Here is a 16,455-nt window from a genome sequence, read left to right as displayed (position 1 = left end):
TCACCAGGGCCCCTTATTCCTAAAGAGTGCTGAACTTTCCCCTGCATTCATTCTTGATTTTTCAGAAGTTTTATGCTTAGTTTCTTAGATAGATCCCTATTTTTCCCAACTGCAGAATTTCATTCTGAAAATGTAGTAAGGAGAAAATTAGCTGAGTATCACATTCAGAACTCTGGCCTTTCCCTTCCCTGGTAGGTTCTTGGCTCCTTGAGTCTCCAGATTTTGTCTGTAGCTTTTAAAGATTCCTAAAAAAGCCCTGTTGGTTTCTTTGCCCATTCTCAGCCTCTTGCTGTACTCAAAGGATGGACAAATGCTCTGAAGGAAAAGCTGCTGCAGAATGTTGAGTTATCTCTCCAGAATCTTGGTTCCTTAAAGCCTGGTCATCCTAGCAGTTCTGGTGCCTTGTTTTTGTTGTTAATAGTTTTTCTGGTTCTTCTCAGCTTGAGTGTAGATTTGCTGCTATCTACTGCATCATAGCCAAGAAGCAAGAAATGTAATTTAAGAAAAAGTTGAACTTCACAGATGTAGTAAGGGATCTGTGGGAACACAGGAAGTTTCTTGGCCCAGCTTGAGTTATCAGGAAAAGTATCTCATGGGGAAGTGACCATTGAAATAGCTCTTGAAGAATAAATAATAAGACAGGTAAACGAGAAAGGGGAGTGTGTTCCAGCCATAGGGAACACTATGAACAAAGGAACAGTGATACAAAACAGCATGGCAGGAGCAAGGAAGAACCATAAATACAAGTACTACTTCTAGAGTTTGAATTTTAAGGCAGAAAGTGATGGAACGTGAGTGAGATTAGAGAGTTAGGTCATAGAGGGATTTGTATGCCTGTCATGCGTGGGGGATTCTGCTTAATCTTCGAGGTAATGGTGAATATTTAGAGTTTAGGCTGGGGAGTATTTGTCTTTTAATGATTAGAATAGCAGCATGTAGAATATAAAGCCCTGTGTTTTACCATGTTGAATCAGTTCTCTTTGGGAATAGTTTAGCCAACTAAATTAACCCTGTTGAGCAGTTCATATAAGAGAAAACAGATCCCTTGATCAGGAAATATCCAGTGAGAGCAGGTTGGTGGGCAGGCCTCTTTCCCACCTTCCCTCCTAAATGTGATTATTTAGGCACAGAATTTTAAGTTTTGTAAATGTGTTCTGATACTACAAATGTATCTGTACTACTGTTTAGTACATATTTGAGTTGGTTTGAAAAGTGATCTTAGAATCATTATCACTTGGTAGTGTATAATATATAGAAAATTAAATACTTCGCAACTATTAGTAAGCTAATTTTGATGGTCACTATATAAAAATCTATTTTATTTTCTATATACTAGAATATAGATATAAGCGTACTAAAATTTTTAAAAATTTAAGTGATGCCATTCGTAATAGCTCCAACAAGAGGGAGTCTTTTTAGACTACTAGTGTGTGTGTGTGTGTGTGTGTGTGTGTGTGTTGTTGTTGTTGTTTTTGTTGTTGTTGTTGTTATTGTTAGTTTTGGCTAGTAATGATAATACTAGCAATGCAGAAATGCTTTCTTGGCCTTATTCTCAAATTTTAATATAAAGGATATTAAAGTTCAAAGATACTGTCATGATCACTTTTGTAACATTGTATTGTAATTATATGTAATACTTTGTAAACTTGTTTTTTCGGGCATTATTAGAGCATCAAGTATATTTATAAGTGAGAAAATACAAAATATTTGAGTGCTTTTTATATTCTTTGTTTCCACTTTATATAAGTTATAACAGTTATAATTATGATATGGAACTCTATTTAGCTGTGTTCCTTTGTATTACACACTGATAGCACATTATGTCCATCTTTTGTGTCACTTCTTACAATTATGTTTGTTTTATTTGTTTAGTGTCAGACACCAGGTAGTCACCTTATATGTAATATAATCGGTCATTTAGGGATGTTTGTTGTCCTATACTGCTACTGTATCTCTGACCTGACAGTGGAATTAATGGTGTTCTTGTTCCTCATTGCTACTGTAGAAATGTTCTTTCACCTCCGTAAGTCTTGTCATTTTCATTAGACTATACCACTATTTCTCACTCCTTGTGTGACTTTACTTCCATATCATTGATTTGTTTGGATAGCTTAGTTGACATTACTTTTCTCATGGTTTTGGAATTTTAGATAAAAACTTATCTTGGTAGGAATTTAATTTCTCTTGAATGTTTAACACTTTCCATCTAGAAGTTTTGTGACTGTCTTCACTTGGTTCCAGGGACCTTTAGGACCCCCTAGTTCAAAAGTAAATCTTAAAGTAGCAAGCACCTCAGGGCTCTATGTAAAATGGGGTATGGTAGAACCAGTGACTTTGCTTAACAGTGCTTAAACCAAGGCCTAGCTGTAGGGCTGTATTAGTTTCTTCTGACCTTCCTGGAGAAGCCATAGCTTCAAACAGTAGTGTTTTGCTGCCTTTTTCAGACTCTCCTTGTGGGCAGAGAATCTAGCCCTTGGCTGTAATAGCCCAACTCCGGTTTTCTGTGTCATGTTGGACAGTAGTCTCTGTATGACATAAATTCCTCTGCTACTCTATGCACCCAGAACCTGTTAAGCCCCACAGTTTCAGTCCCATGAACCTCTTTATATTTCTTTTTGATTCATGGACTTGTATCACTGAATATCAGAGTATTGGTTCTGGCAGTCTTTTTCAACATCTTGTTTTTATTTGAAAGTGGAGGAGCTTAACAATAGGTTATTGCCTCTAGGTTGACATTCCTGTCCTTCAGAATAAAATTCATGTGGCGTTTTGCCTTGTAAAATCATTTCTTCCTCTTTTTTACTTTTTTAAGAAGAGAGGTTTTATTTATTTTTAAAAATATTTATTTATTTTTAGACAGAGGGGATGGGTGGGAGAAAGAGGGAGAGAAACATCAATGTGTGGTTGACTGTCACACGCCCCCTACTAGGAACCTGGCAGTCCAGGCATGTGCCCTGACTGGGAATCGAACTAGCAACCCTTTGGTTCACAGGCTAGTTCTCAATCCACTGAGCCACACTAGCCAGGGTACTTTTTTTACTTTTAATGTATCACCTTGTTGCTGTCTCCTATAAGATGCTTTAATTTGACTCTCACACTGAGACACGTGCCCTTCCAGTCTGTACCCCAGCACTCTCTGCATGCCACTTACAGCATTTACCATACATAGTTTTTTTACATTTCTTGATTGATTGTCTTACCATGAGACTTTTAAGTTTTGAAGTTTAAACAAGGAGTTTTCATTCATCATTGTATACCTGGGACTTAAAATATGATAGACACTTAATGTTTATTAATATGGACAGACTAAAATGTCGATTGTCAGGTGTTTTCATATTGTTCATATTTTTAACACCAGCTTAATGGTGAGATGTTAATGAAGAGGTTGTAAACTATATCTCATTTTCACTATTAATTGTGCAGTATTCTAAGATCAGTCCTTATTTGACAAATTAATCAGAAGGTGAATGTATGGTGATTAATCTAATAAGCTAGATGTAACAATTGTATGTGTAATTAGTTTTGGTTTGGCCAACACAGAGAAACAGTTTACTTTGTAATGCCAAAACTGAAAGTGACAGAAAATGGAGCTGGAATAAAATAAATTAGCCAATGGAATGGCTGAGATTATAATAAACACCAAGTCACATATTCCTTATAACACTAAAGGAATCCAAAAGGAAAGAGAAGAAAGTTCAGCTGCAATACCTGTTTGAGGAGGTGCCTTGCCCTTCATGTTTTCATAGCTCTTAGTGCCCCTCTCTTTTGATAAAGTTGACCCTGAGTGATCAGGAAAAGTTTTAAGCTATGGTCTCTGTAGTTTCTGAGGAATAATATAAGTAATATATTTTTATTTTTTTAAAGACCTTTATTGATTTGTTTTTAGAGGGGGGGAAGGCAGGGAGAGAAACATCAGTGTGTGGTTGCCTCTCACGTGCCCCCTACTGGGGACCTGGCCCACAACCCAGGCAGGCATGTGCCCTGACTGGAAATTGAACCAATGACCCTTTGGTTTGCAGGCCGGCACTCAATCCACTGAGCCACACCAGCCAGGGCTAAGTAATATATTTTTAAAGAGTTTTCTATAAAAAATGGTTGTGAGTGCAGAGCTTGGATTACACTTTTACTTGTTTGGAACCCTCAGTTACTGAAAATACTCTTTTCTACTAATCACAGAGTCATTTCTATTTCTCTACTTTGTTTTGTTTACCTGGCAGAAGTAGTATTTATATAGATGTGTTTTATTTATTATTAGATTCAGTATTGCTAAGTTAGTTTCGTTTTTATGGTGCCCGAAAAACTCAAGAATAAAGATATCTAAATCATTACTGCTTTAAAGTGTGCATCTTCTAAAAATTAAGCCTATATTCAGTAGTTAAAAATAATATGTGGGAGGATTAAAACAACAATATGTTTTGTGTTTGTGTAATAATCTCTCCACTGGTAATTAGGTCAGGTGAATTTCCCCGTTAGTATTCTTTCATCATTTTTCAATGTGTAATTTGTTGTCCCTCGTATCTTATATTTATTCCTGTTGACTTTAGCTTTGTTTTTAATGGGTTGTCATTTTGTTATCATAGTCTGTTTCCTGAAGTAGTTTAATGCCTATTTGTTGTCTTAGAAATTCACTGTGTTTTCTTATTTTTAAGAATTGGAAAAACTTAATTCCAAAATTACTGCCAATTGATAACTTAAACTTTAAAATATGTTATCTGAACATTTCAAATTAATTTAAATATAGATGGTGAGGTGACATAGCAAAGATTTTATTTAGTAAAGAATGGTAATATTAGATATTGATGTTAAATGCTATAACCAATACGTACAGATTTTCTTGGAGTTTTAATTTTATTTTTAAAAATTTAATCTTTATTGTATTTGTTTTTCCATTACCATTTAATCCCCCATGCCCCACTCCCTAATGCTTTTTTAAGTATATTTTCTTGATTATGCTATTACAGTTATCTCAATCTTTTCCTTTTTGTCCCCCTCTGCCTTGTATCCCCCTTTCTTCCAGCAGTCCCCTCTTCGTTCACATCCATGGATTGTGCATATAGGTTCTTTGACTTCTGCATTTCCTATTCTATTCTTAACACGCCCCAGTATATTTTGTATCTACCAATTATGTTTCTTAATTCCTGTACCTTTTCCCCCATTCTCCCTCCTCCCCCGCCAACTGATAACCCTCCATGTGATGTCCATTCTGTGATTCTTTTCATGTTCTAGTTGTTTGCTTAGTTTGTTTTGTTTTTAGATTCAGTTGTTGATAGTTGTGAGTTGTCATTTTACTGTTCATAGTTTTAATCTTCTTCTTTTTCTTAAGTAAGTCCTATAATAAGGGCTTGATGATGGTGAACTCTTGTAGCTTTACCTGGTCTGGGAAGCCTTTATCTGCCCTTCCACTTTAAATGATAGCTTTGCTGGATAGAGTAATCTTGGGTGTAGGTCCTTGCGTTTCATCAGTTTGGATACTTCTTGCCTGCAAAGTTTCTTTTGAGAAATCAGCTGATAGTCTTCTGGGAACTCCTTTGTTAGGTACCTAACTGTCTCCTTCTCTCTTGTTGCTTTGAAGACTCTCTTTATCTTTAACCTTTGGCATTTTCATTATGATGTGCCTTGGTGTGACCCTCTTTGGGTCCAACTTTTTCTGGACTCTGCATACTTCCTGGAATTGTATATCTGTACTTGCTGATGAATAATATAAGTAATATATTTTTATTTTTATTTATGAGGGAAGTTTTCTTTATTTCAAGTAGGTTTTTAATTTCTTGCTCTTCCTCTTCTCCTTCTGGAATCCCTATGATGTGGATGTTGGTTTTTTTGGAGATGTCCCAGAGTCATCTCTTACTCTCTTCTCATTTTTCTGAATTCCTGCTTCTTCATTCTGTACTAGTTCAGTGTTTATTTCCTCCTTATGTTCAAAATTGTTGATTTGATCCCCGGCTTCCTTGCCTTCACTGTTGGTTCCCTGTGGGTTTTTCTTTATTTTACTTAGTAAGCCTTCACTCCTTCCCTTTAATGTGTTGTACTCAATGATTTCTCTGAGCATCTATGTCACCAGTGTTTTGAACTCTGAACTGATAGTTTGGCTATCTCTATTTTGCGTAGTTCTTTTTCTAGAGTTTTGATCTCTTTTGCTTAGGCCGTAATTCTTTTTCTCCTCAATTTGGCAGCCTCCCTGTGTATGTTTCTGTGTCTTAAGTAGAGCTGCTTTTTTATGTAAGGGGCGGAGCCTTAGGTATTCACCTGGGCGGGGAAAACCGCTTTGTTGCTTTGTGGTGCTGTATATAGGGGAGGGATTGGAGAGGGAACAGTGCTGCTTGCTCAGCTGTTGCCCATTTCCAGTCACTTCCCCCACTTCCCATAAGTGATTGACACCCTTCTAGGGCTGCCCTGATGCTGAATAGCGGAGTGGGTGGGTTTGTATATGTTCTAGGACTGTGCTGGTCCTTTACACTGAGTCTCCTGAGAGACTGGCAGTTTCTTCCGCCACCCTAATCCCCACTGGTTTTTACAGCCAGAAATTATGAGGCTTTATTTTCCTGACACTGGAACCCAGGACTGCGTGGTTTAGCCTGGGGCTGGGAACACCGGCTCCCCAGTTATCCCTCCCGGTTCTAAGTTTTTATCTGCCACATTTCACTGGCGTGTCCTCTCTGCCCCTCATACCCATCTGGATGAATATTTCTTCTTTAACTTCTTGGTTGTCAGACTTTATTACAGTTTGATTTTCTGGCAGTTTTGGTTGTTTTTTTATTTTGAGGTTAGTTGTGATTCTTCTTATGTTTGTGCGAGGAGGCAAAGTGTGTCTGCCTATGTCTCCATCTTGGCCAGAAGTTATTAAAGCCTCTCCCTAAGTTTTATCTTTTATCTCATTTGCTAGATTTTAAATAAACTCAAAAACATTAAAAAAGAACATTTTTTAACATATAAATACTATTACATAGCATTTGCTAACCTTTTAAAAGAGAGAATTCTAAACATAATCTAGATGATAACTTGAAACTTGTTTTATTTTATTTTAATTTTTATGTTTTAATTGTTCCCTTACAGAGTGTTTCTGCATCCCAGAGAGATGAAGTGATTCAGTGGCTGGCCAAACTCAAGTACCAATTCAACCTTTACCCAGAAACATTTGCTCTGGCTAGCAGTCTTTTGGACAGGTTTTTAGCCACTGTAAAGGTAATTAATTGCTTTAGATACACTTAAACCCAGACTCTTATTTGAGGGTTTATATGCTAAACCAGGGATATTAGTAAACATTCTGTAAGCTGGAAAGGAATTGGAAAACCTTCATGGACATAATTTGTGTACCTGTAAGAAGACATGATGTTTTCTATGGCTTTAAATTTTCAGAAATGTTTCTACTTGTATTCTGTACATTTTATTAAAAAGATTTTATTTATTTTTAGCTCTGATTGGTATAGCTCAGTGGGTTGGACATTGTCCCCCCAAATGAAAAGCTGTTGGTTTGACTCCCAGTGAGGGCAGATGCCTGGGTTGCAGGCCAGGTCCCCGGTGGGAGCATGCAAGAAGCAATTGATAGATGTTTCTCTCGCACATTGATGTTTCCCTCCCTCTTTCTGTCCCTCCTTTCCCCTCTTTCTAAAAATAAATAAAATCCTTATATATTTTTTTGTCAGGATTTTATTAAAAGAGAGGGGAAGGGAGGGAGAAGGAGAGGGAGACAGACATCAGTGTACGAGAGAAACATTGATCCATTGCTTCTCGTACTTACCCCAACTGGACACTGAACCCAGAACCCAGACATGTTCCCTCACTGGGTCTTGAACCGGCCGATGACACCCAGCCAACTGAGCCACACCAGTTAGGGTATATATTCTATAATTTTTTTGCTACAAGTATTTCTAACATATTTAACCTATGAAATTTTTGGTCTGCTTTTAATATTACATAGCACTGACATCTTTTAGTCATCGTTTAATCATCTTTTATTTAACACATTGGTGTACGAATGTGCCTATTGCAAATTTTTCTCCATCATTTTTTGTTTATCGAATATTGTTTATTTTCCCGAACAATATATGCTTTCTAGAGGTATACACTTGGAGCACAACAAGATGAACCAGACTGTTGTAAAATAGCTTGGTGTATTTTTGTCAAATGGCAGCATTTAACAAAATGTATGAGTGAGCCCTAGCTGGGTGTCTCAGTTGGTGTGTCATCCTGTACATCAAAATGTTGCAAATTCGATCCCACTCACTACGTATACTTAGGTTGTCAGTTGGATCCCTGGATGGGGCACAGGTAGGAAGCAACCAATCAATGTTTCTTCCTCTCTGTCTCCTCATGTTCTTTCTAAAATCAATAAACATCCTTGCACGAGGATTAAAAAATGTGTATGTAAGTTTTACGTTGTTCCTGTTGGTATATCTTTGGTTATATTATGTAAAATCAGTCATAATGGGCCCTCAACAGATTTAAAGCAGAAAGTTAGTATTTATTTAATGGCAAGGCATGAAAAAGTGAAAAAGGACTTCAGTTGTTGCTATTTCTATGCCTAAGAATATGTAACCTGGGGGAACTATGAATTCAGTATAGAGGGTACTTTCTTATTAGATATAAAAAAGAAGAAGCCATAGAATTTGGATGGCTGTTCAGTTACCTTTTTATGTTTTAAACTTAAGAGACTTAAAAAAAACCCCAAAACTTAAAAAAATTATATTGATACTAATTGCCTAAAGTCTGGCTAATCTGAAATGCCTACTTTTATCTCTTATCAAAGGACCCTATCCCTACACCCAACCTCCTATAACAACTAACCTCCCTTTCACAAAGAGGTGTTTAAGGTTATTGTCCTTTCTTGGGTTGCATATTCTTCAAAAATTATTAGTTAACTTATTGTAGCTTCTGTTATAGAAAAAGATTATTATCAACCTTATTAAACATTTTAAACATTGCTTCTTGGCCTTTTGGCTAAGATCCAGTGTAATTTTAAACAGACTTGGGCAAGTTTCTAAAACAATTAGAGAATTTGCCAAGGATAATCTCATTTTTTCATATTTCGTATTTAATGGGTCCTATCATGTTAATAGCATCAGGTACTATTGTTTAGAGATGGTCAATCTATATTGAAACAATCTAAAATGTATTCATAGTTTAAATAAAGGTACTTAAAGTACACTGTAAAAGGGTATAATAATGAGGAGCCTTAATCCTAGCTGTGTAGAATAAAGTGTTATGAAGCTCTTTAAAAGTGTGGACCTGGATCCTGACCCCTCTCCCAGACTTACTGATTCTGAATCTCTAATAGTTTGCTTATATTTAAAGAATACATCCTGATGTATAGCCAGGTCTGAGAACTACTGTTTATTTAAAAATAAAATCACATTTGCTGCTGGGATTCTTTTTATTACTAAATTTATTATTGGTGCCCTTGATTCAGGGGTTGTATTGCCTACCCAGAGTTAACTGTTGGACTCTTTGTAATGAACTCCGATTTATTCAGGGATGTGGGTTTGATATGTTGTTTGTATACATGGGGAAATAAGGGAGCCTGGAAAAAACTACTTTATCAAAAACGTCTTAGTCACTTTCTAGATCACTTGTGTAGTGTCCCTTAACCTGTGAGATTGTTTTCTCATATGTAGAAAGATGTAATAGATGTAATTTATGGAAGTACTTTCTGAATTGTATTAAATGATTAGTATTAATGATCATTTTAAAATATTGATAGTATTGAACCAGCTTTTATTGTGTCATACGGGCAGAAGATTCTAAGATTCCTAGACAGTATGCCACTTGTACTGAGGCAGTGATCATTGGCATGTTTATTAAATAAGTTAGTCAATTAATCAAGGCTATATTCTGGTCATCAGAAGGCTTTCCCAATCTCACAGGAATGAATATAATAGTTAAGTATAAAATACATGTTGATTCAAGTTTTCTTTGTGTTATATCACTGACCTCTGTGTCATTTAATATAGTTGGAGTGAATCGTTTTGGTTATTTAAAACTAGATTCTGATACTGGATTGGCAAACCCTTATTCTGCCAGTAAGGTAAAAAGTGGACCAGCTTCATTACAGATAATGAAAACAGGCAATTTCGAGCCCTACTATGGGTGTCAAACCCAAGGACTTTTTTTTTAAACTCACTAATTGATTCTGTATATATTTAGGAGCCTTTCATTCTTACCATGGGACTTGAATATATAATTTTGTGTGTGTGGACATTAATAATTAGAAAACTTCTACTCATCTGCTGTCCTATAATTTTTTAAAGCATTTGAACTTTATTAATAGCCTTTTGATATTATCTCCTATTTCATTCCCCTAACACTTAATATGTTGATTTTATTGATATAAGTAAAGAGCCTAAAACTAGCTTTAAAAATATACACACACAAATACATATTTTTAATTTGGAGAATTTTATTTATTAAATTAAAAATTGTCTTCTAAATAAAAGGTCTTTTATGCTGGATAGAAATGAACTTTGGCTAGCATTGGTTGAACTTCCAGCCAGGGAAATGATCCTAGTACTTCTACAGAATATCCATATGGGTAGGGGAGTTAAAATTAAAAGCTAACTCTGATTTTAGAAGCAGTGGGTAGGAATCATTAATTGCATTCCATCAAAAGTATGCATACTTGTCTTATGTACATATCTAGTTTTTAAAAATAAACTCATAAATTCTGAAGAATCACTGAAGTTACTTTTTCCCTCTTCAAAATTTTAGGCCCATCCAAAATACTTGAGTTGTATTGCAATCAGCTGTTTTTTCCTAGCCGCCAAGACTGTTGAGGAAGATGAGGTAAATATTTTTCTTTAAAGATTAGTTATGTCTCTTTTTTGAATATTTCTCTCCATTTATTCACTTGCTCTTTGTTTACCAAAACAAAAATTGAAATGAATTTTTTTCTGTCTTCTCCCTGTCCTATGGTTCCCTTTGCTTTGAATAGAGAATTCCAGTACTGAAGGTGTTGGCAAGAGACAGTTTCTGTGGATGTTCTTCATCTGAAATTCTGAGGATGGAGAGAATTATTCTGGATAAGTTGAATTGGGACCTTCACACAGCCACACCATTGGATTTTCTTCACATTGTAAATATACCTGAAGTCTTAGTTTTTTATTTAAACATGTAGTCCTATTTCAATAAGAAAAGTAAATTCCCTGCTCATTTGTTTTATTATGATTTTTATAAAAAGGGAACTTACTGCAATTAGGCAAGGAAAAATTAGAAATTAGGATATATGTCAAATCACTGATGTTAAAATTTCAAACTTAAAAAAATTAAACATTGGGTAATACTTGAGGTTTCATCAATTTCTGTACATGATTTACGTAGACATTTAAGTAAAACTAGAATTATCTTGTGATTTTGTTTTCTAGTTCCATGCCATTGCCGTGTCAACTAGGCCTCAGTTACTTTTCAGTTGGCCCAAACTGAGCCCGTCTCAACATTTGGCAATCCTAACCAAGCAACTACTTCACTGTATGGCCTGTAACCAGTTTCTGCAATTCAAAGGATCCATGCTTGCTCTGGCCATGGTTAGTTTGGAAATGGAGAAACTCATTCCTGATTGGCTTCCCCTTACAATTGAACTGCTTCAGAAAGCACAGGTAGGTGTCAGTTTAGTTAAGTAGTGTTCATTTTAAGTATATTTCTTACTCTCATAAAAAGGGTTGCCAAATGGTTATAAAACTAAGACATTTCTAATTGTAATGGCAAACCATTTTTAGGAGTAGACAAGTGTGAAGAAATTTACACTTTAAATTTAAAGGTAGTCTTTTTTTCCTCCTGTAAAGTTTATATACTATTTTCTTGATTCCTTTCAACCCTTGTAGATTACTTAAAGTCGTTAAGAATCTTGAAAGATTTGATACAATTTTCAATAATATATTCTCCTTTAGTTTTATATGAAGAACCTTCCCAGCTGCATTTGTAGCTTTCATTATAGTACTTCTATAGTACTCCACTCATTTTATGTTAAAAACATAAATTGTAACCAGTTGCTTTTTAGACAAGCACATGATTTAGTGTTGGCTAGAAAATGAAGTATTTGTATCAGAGTTTGGCAAGTAGAAAACAGGCTTTCTGAAAGAGGTTTTGTCCTGGTACTTCCTGTTACTGCCTGAGATTAGTCCATAATTTATCAACTGTATGTAAAATGTAAGGGTTTAGTGGAGAAAATTCTCACTCCAGTGGAAAGTTAGTAATAGTGCCGTATGTTAGCAAGTACTTTGAGAGAATTTTTATTAGTTCTCTTCATGTCACCAAATAGAATTTACAAGTTTAGATCTGCAAACCTTACTCCTCTGCCAACTGAATCCATAAAAGACTTATGAACTTGCTTTCTCCTTATATGTCCCTATTCTCATTTGGCAGTAGTTAGCCTGACTTGTTTCATTGGATTTTATTTATAGAAAAGGCTTAAATTTTGAACTTGAAAACATTTTTTAATATAAAAAGTAATTTTAACAAAGAGCTGCAGTTATTGAATTATTAAAATTTATATAAGAATACTATAAAATAAAAACAAGAAAATAATGCTTTAATTTGGTGCTCTGTATAAGATGGTTATAATTGGTGATCTTATAGATGTGAACTATAAAAGTTAGTACCTTAGTGCTACCTCTTAGCTTTGAGAATTTCAGGCTCTAGGACCTAGTGTGTGAGCAGAGAAAGGCTAAGAATCTTTTTATAAAAAGGGTAATAACCAGAGCAGCATATTAACCAGAGTACCATCCCTCTTTTATGTGTTTTGTTCCACTGTTACTAGCATGGCTCAGTTTGTTCTACATCCCTGGAACATGTGATGTTTAGTGTAACAACATATGTTAGATGGAAATAATTGAGAAGTATTTATTTCCATTGAAATAAATCCTGTAATGAAAATAAATCCTAAGAGATAGATGCTATTTCATGGGAATTTTGAGAAACTATCATAAACCACCATATACATGAATAGTGTGGCACAGAAAATTTATTTTGCCTACCTAGAATGTTGGAAAAATGTAGTTGAATATTAGTCATTATATTATGTTAAACAGGAAGTGGGGACCATTAATAGATAACCTCCTATATTTTGTGTATGTATGTATATACGTATGTATGTTTTTTATTGGAACAAATGACATATCTCTAAATGCCACCTGACTTGGTCTCTGTCCCCGTTCCCAAGCCAGTACACAAAAAATTTGCTATTTGAAGTGTTATCATCACAGAGAAAGAACAGACTTGGAAGCATAAATAATAAGAATGCTGTGAGTAGCATGTGTATTCTGTAGCTTTTCGGGCTTGTTCTCTACTGAAGAATACTGGAGAATCTGCTTAATCCTTTTTTGTAAGTCTTCTGGTTCTAGAAGAAAGTGTTCATGGAAACTTGTTTCCCCCTTTACTGGAGAAGCATTATAAACTGGGAATTGAAGGAACCTTCTTAGAAATCATTTTGTTCAACCCTTGTGGCCCAAGCCTGATGGTTTCTGATTCTTCCAGACTCAGTTCTGTTTTTGCTAAGTTTGCTCCTTTTTAGGTAGGAACATTAGGTCTAAAATCTTGTGATTAGACCTGTGACAAGGCCATAGTAGTATCAGGTATTCCTCCTGGGTTTCTCATTCTAGTGTAGGAAATTCTTGCATCAGATTGGTGAGATCATGCCAGAATTGCTTCTGACATGATTCCCATTGTTCTGGTTTGGGAGGACTGCCAGTGGTCTGTCAGACACCTTATTCTGTATGGGGACCACTGGCTCTGGCTCTGGCTGTGTATCTGGCCCCGTCCCCGTCCCCCCTGGACTCCAGAATGCAGTGAGTGTTTCTTCGATTGAAAGGCAAGCTTCCTCTTGTCTCTGCTAGTACCCCCACCCCTGTTGGCTCTTATGCTGCTTGTTGGCCACCATTTTGGGATGGCTAAACCTTTCTTGTACTGCTCTAATTCTGGGGCTGTACTCAGTGTCCTCCTTTTTCTGACTGATGTGCCCCTCTTCCTTGATAACCTAGGAAGTTAAACTCTACCCAAAATACTGTGGTGGCTCCCTTGTCACTAGCCAGGCAGTAGTCAAGGTAGAGATCCCCTGCTGTAGTATAGTTTAATATTAGAGTAGTTCATTAAAGAAGTAGACCCTTTCTTACCAGAGTCTTCCAGTTCTTCCTGAAGGCGCCTACGGTCAGACTATTGCAGTAGGATTTTTAGTGCTTCATGCTGTCCAGTAAACCTGGGTCCGTCCGAAGGGCCTATCACTTACGTCATGCTGTTTTTTCCCTCTTTCTAGCAGTAACCTATTTGGATGTCTGCCCTGTAAACTTTCACCATTTACTCTAATATCTTTCTCTCTCTACCATTTTTTGCTAGCCCTCACCTCTAAAATATAACTCACCTTTATTATTTTTTTCACAGAGAAAGATTATAGTGACATAAAAGTCTTTTATTTGAAATTCACCTTCTTTCAGAATTCTGCTGTAGTGTTACGCCTAATGACCAAGGCAGTAGAATATTTGTACTTTTACTTTTGTAGGCCACTAGGCATCATTTATTTGCTAAAGCAGTTTATTAAACTAAGTACTTAACTTTTTAGATATAGTTTTTACACTATAGCCTTTATTCACTTCCCTATTTCTTTCATTTCTATTACCTCTCTTTTGAAGGCTTCTTGAAGTATTGGCTAAGGGTATCAATTGTCTTAGAAAAAAATTTTTTAAAGATTTTATTTATTTATTTCTAGAGAGGGAAAGGAGGGAGAGAGAGAGAGAGAGAAACATCAATATGCGGTTGCTAGGGGCCAGGGCCTGCAACCCAGGCATGTGCCCTGACTGGGAATTGAACCTGCGATGCTTTGGTTTGCAGCCTACGCTCAATCCACGGAGCTACGCCAGCCAGGGCTGTCTTAGAAAATTTTGAAATCCCATCTCTCTTCTGTGTGCTTTTGTTCCACTGTTCTTTCCTGGATGACGAGTAATGAATATATAGGCTCCGGCAGAAGAAGGCCTGCTTGCATGTGGTTGGTAGGGTAATACTACAGGTGTAATAATTTTAATTTGAACATGACACCTAAAATGTCATATGTTCTGCTTGAGTGTGATAGTTATGTTACAGAATTGCATGCTTATGATTTTGTTATAAAAAAGGGGGGCATTATTTGTGCCGGATCTTGTATTTAGAGATAAATACAATTTGTGACAAAATGTGTTCTTGCAGAGTATGCTGTTTTCCTTTATTTTTTTCTGTGGTATTGCAAACAGTCGTGCTTGTAAGCTGCAGGTTGTTATAGGTAAGAATAAGACTTGGTTGAGAAGTGTCCAAAAATGCTTGTGATATACACAAAACTGGAAAGTGATCAAGGTAGGCTTCCAGGAAGGTGGTGGTAAATTAGCCAGACATGTAAGGTAATAGGTTAGGTAACATAATTTCAACAAGTAGAAACAGGGTAAGTAAGGGTAAAGTAAGGAAGGACAAGATTTGTATAGAATAGAGAGAGCAGGCCCATTTGGCAGGAATGTAGAGCACAAATTGGGATATTCTAGGAAATAAGGCTGGAAAAGAAGTTTGGGGTTAGATTGTGGATAGCTTTATTAATACCAGGCTAAAGAGATTAACTGCTTGTAGGTTTTGGGGTGCCACTAAAGAAATTTGAATAGGAGAGAAATATATGTTGCTAGAGGAAGACTGTTTTCACTATAGCTATAATTACAAAGAAGGGAGGGCCAAGAAACTAATTAGACTCTTTAGCTTAGCAAAGGTAAGATTTTGAAGGCCTTCCATGCTAGAAACTTAACGAATAAAAATGAATACGATATAATGCCTACCTATTGGGATCTTGTACTCTGTAATGGAAAAGCCTGAATATTTAAATAGATTATGCTAATATAGTGTGTGGTTAAGTTTGATGACAGGTTGCTATAGAAACAAATGGTTCTAGAATTTGGGAGTATAGGAGGCTGGAGAGAGACAAAGGTAGCATCAGAAAGGACTGATATTTGAATTGTCTTAGAAGATAGAATAAGTGAATCTCTGAAGTTAAAAACATTTCTTCCTAGTATTGTCAAGCTGTTTTCTACAAAAAATTACTTGTCAAAAGTTCACACTAACAAAAAAAATATTTAAATTATTTTAAAGGCCATAAAGCCTTTTCCATTTCTTACTTAAATTTCTTCTTGCCTACTTAAATTGCTTCTTCCTTAAATTGTTAATGAATTCTGTGTGTATGTTGGTCTTCACTGAAGAGATTAGAAGAGACAAAGAGGGCAGGGTGAAGGTCCTTCTACTGGGGAATAGACTGAACAAAACAAATGTTGGGTATGTAACACTGAACAAAAGAGAATTATTTCTGCTTTCATGAAGATGCCCAGCATGCAGAGATGTTCAGCAAATGCAGAATTTAGATTCCAAAGAGACTTATATTAGAAATATAGATTTGGACCTAATTCCTAAGATGATGGATAGGCTGGAGAAATAGATGAGTTGAGTTTAGAAGATATGGGGGCAAGGAAAGGA

At 36.0% G+C, this 16,455-nt stretch overlaps 1 protein-coding gene across 2 annotated transcripts in view; it reads left to right on the top strand.

Moving 5' to 3' along the window:
* Positions 1-16,455, top strand: part of CCNI (cyclin I) — a 31,275-nt gene that overhangs the window by 13,153 nt on the left and 1,667 nt on the right. Inside the window, exons 3-6 of one of the 2 annotated variants that reach the window (XM_045857772.1) lie at positions 7,056-7,182; positions 10,702-10,776; positions 10,925-11,065; positions 11,355-11,585. In XM_045857772.1, the coding sequence (XP_045713728.1) occupies positions 7,056-7,182; positions 10,702-10,776; positions 10,925-11,065; positions 11,355-11,585 (574 nt within the window). Of the gene's footprint in view, positions 1-7,053; positions 7,183-10,701; positions 10,777-10,924; positions 11,066-11,354; positions 11,586-16,455 lie in introns of both variants that reach the window. The other variant, XM_045857771.1, reaches the window with a different exon arrangement.

Source organism: Phyllostomus hastatus, unplaced genomic scaffold, assembly GCF_019186645.2.
Source record: "Phyllostomus hastatus isolate PE091 unplaced genomic scaffold, TTU_PhHast_1.1 phas_scaffold_1674, whole genome shotgun sequence".
Classification (NCBI taxonomy): domain Eukaryota; kingdom Metazoa; phylum Chordata; class Mammalia; order Chiroptera; family Phyllostomidae; genus Phyllostomus; species Phyllostomus hastatus.
This window is presented reverse-complemented; position numbering and strand designations above follow the sequence as displayed.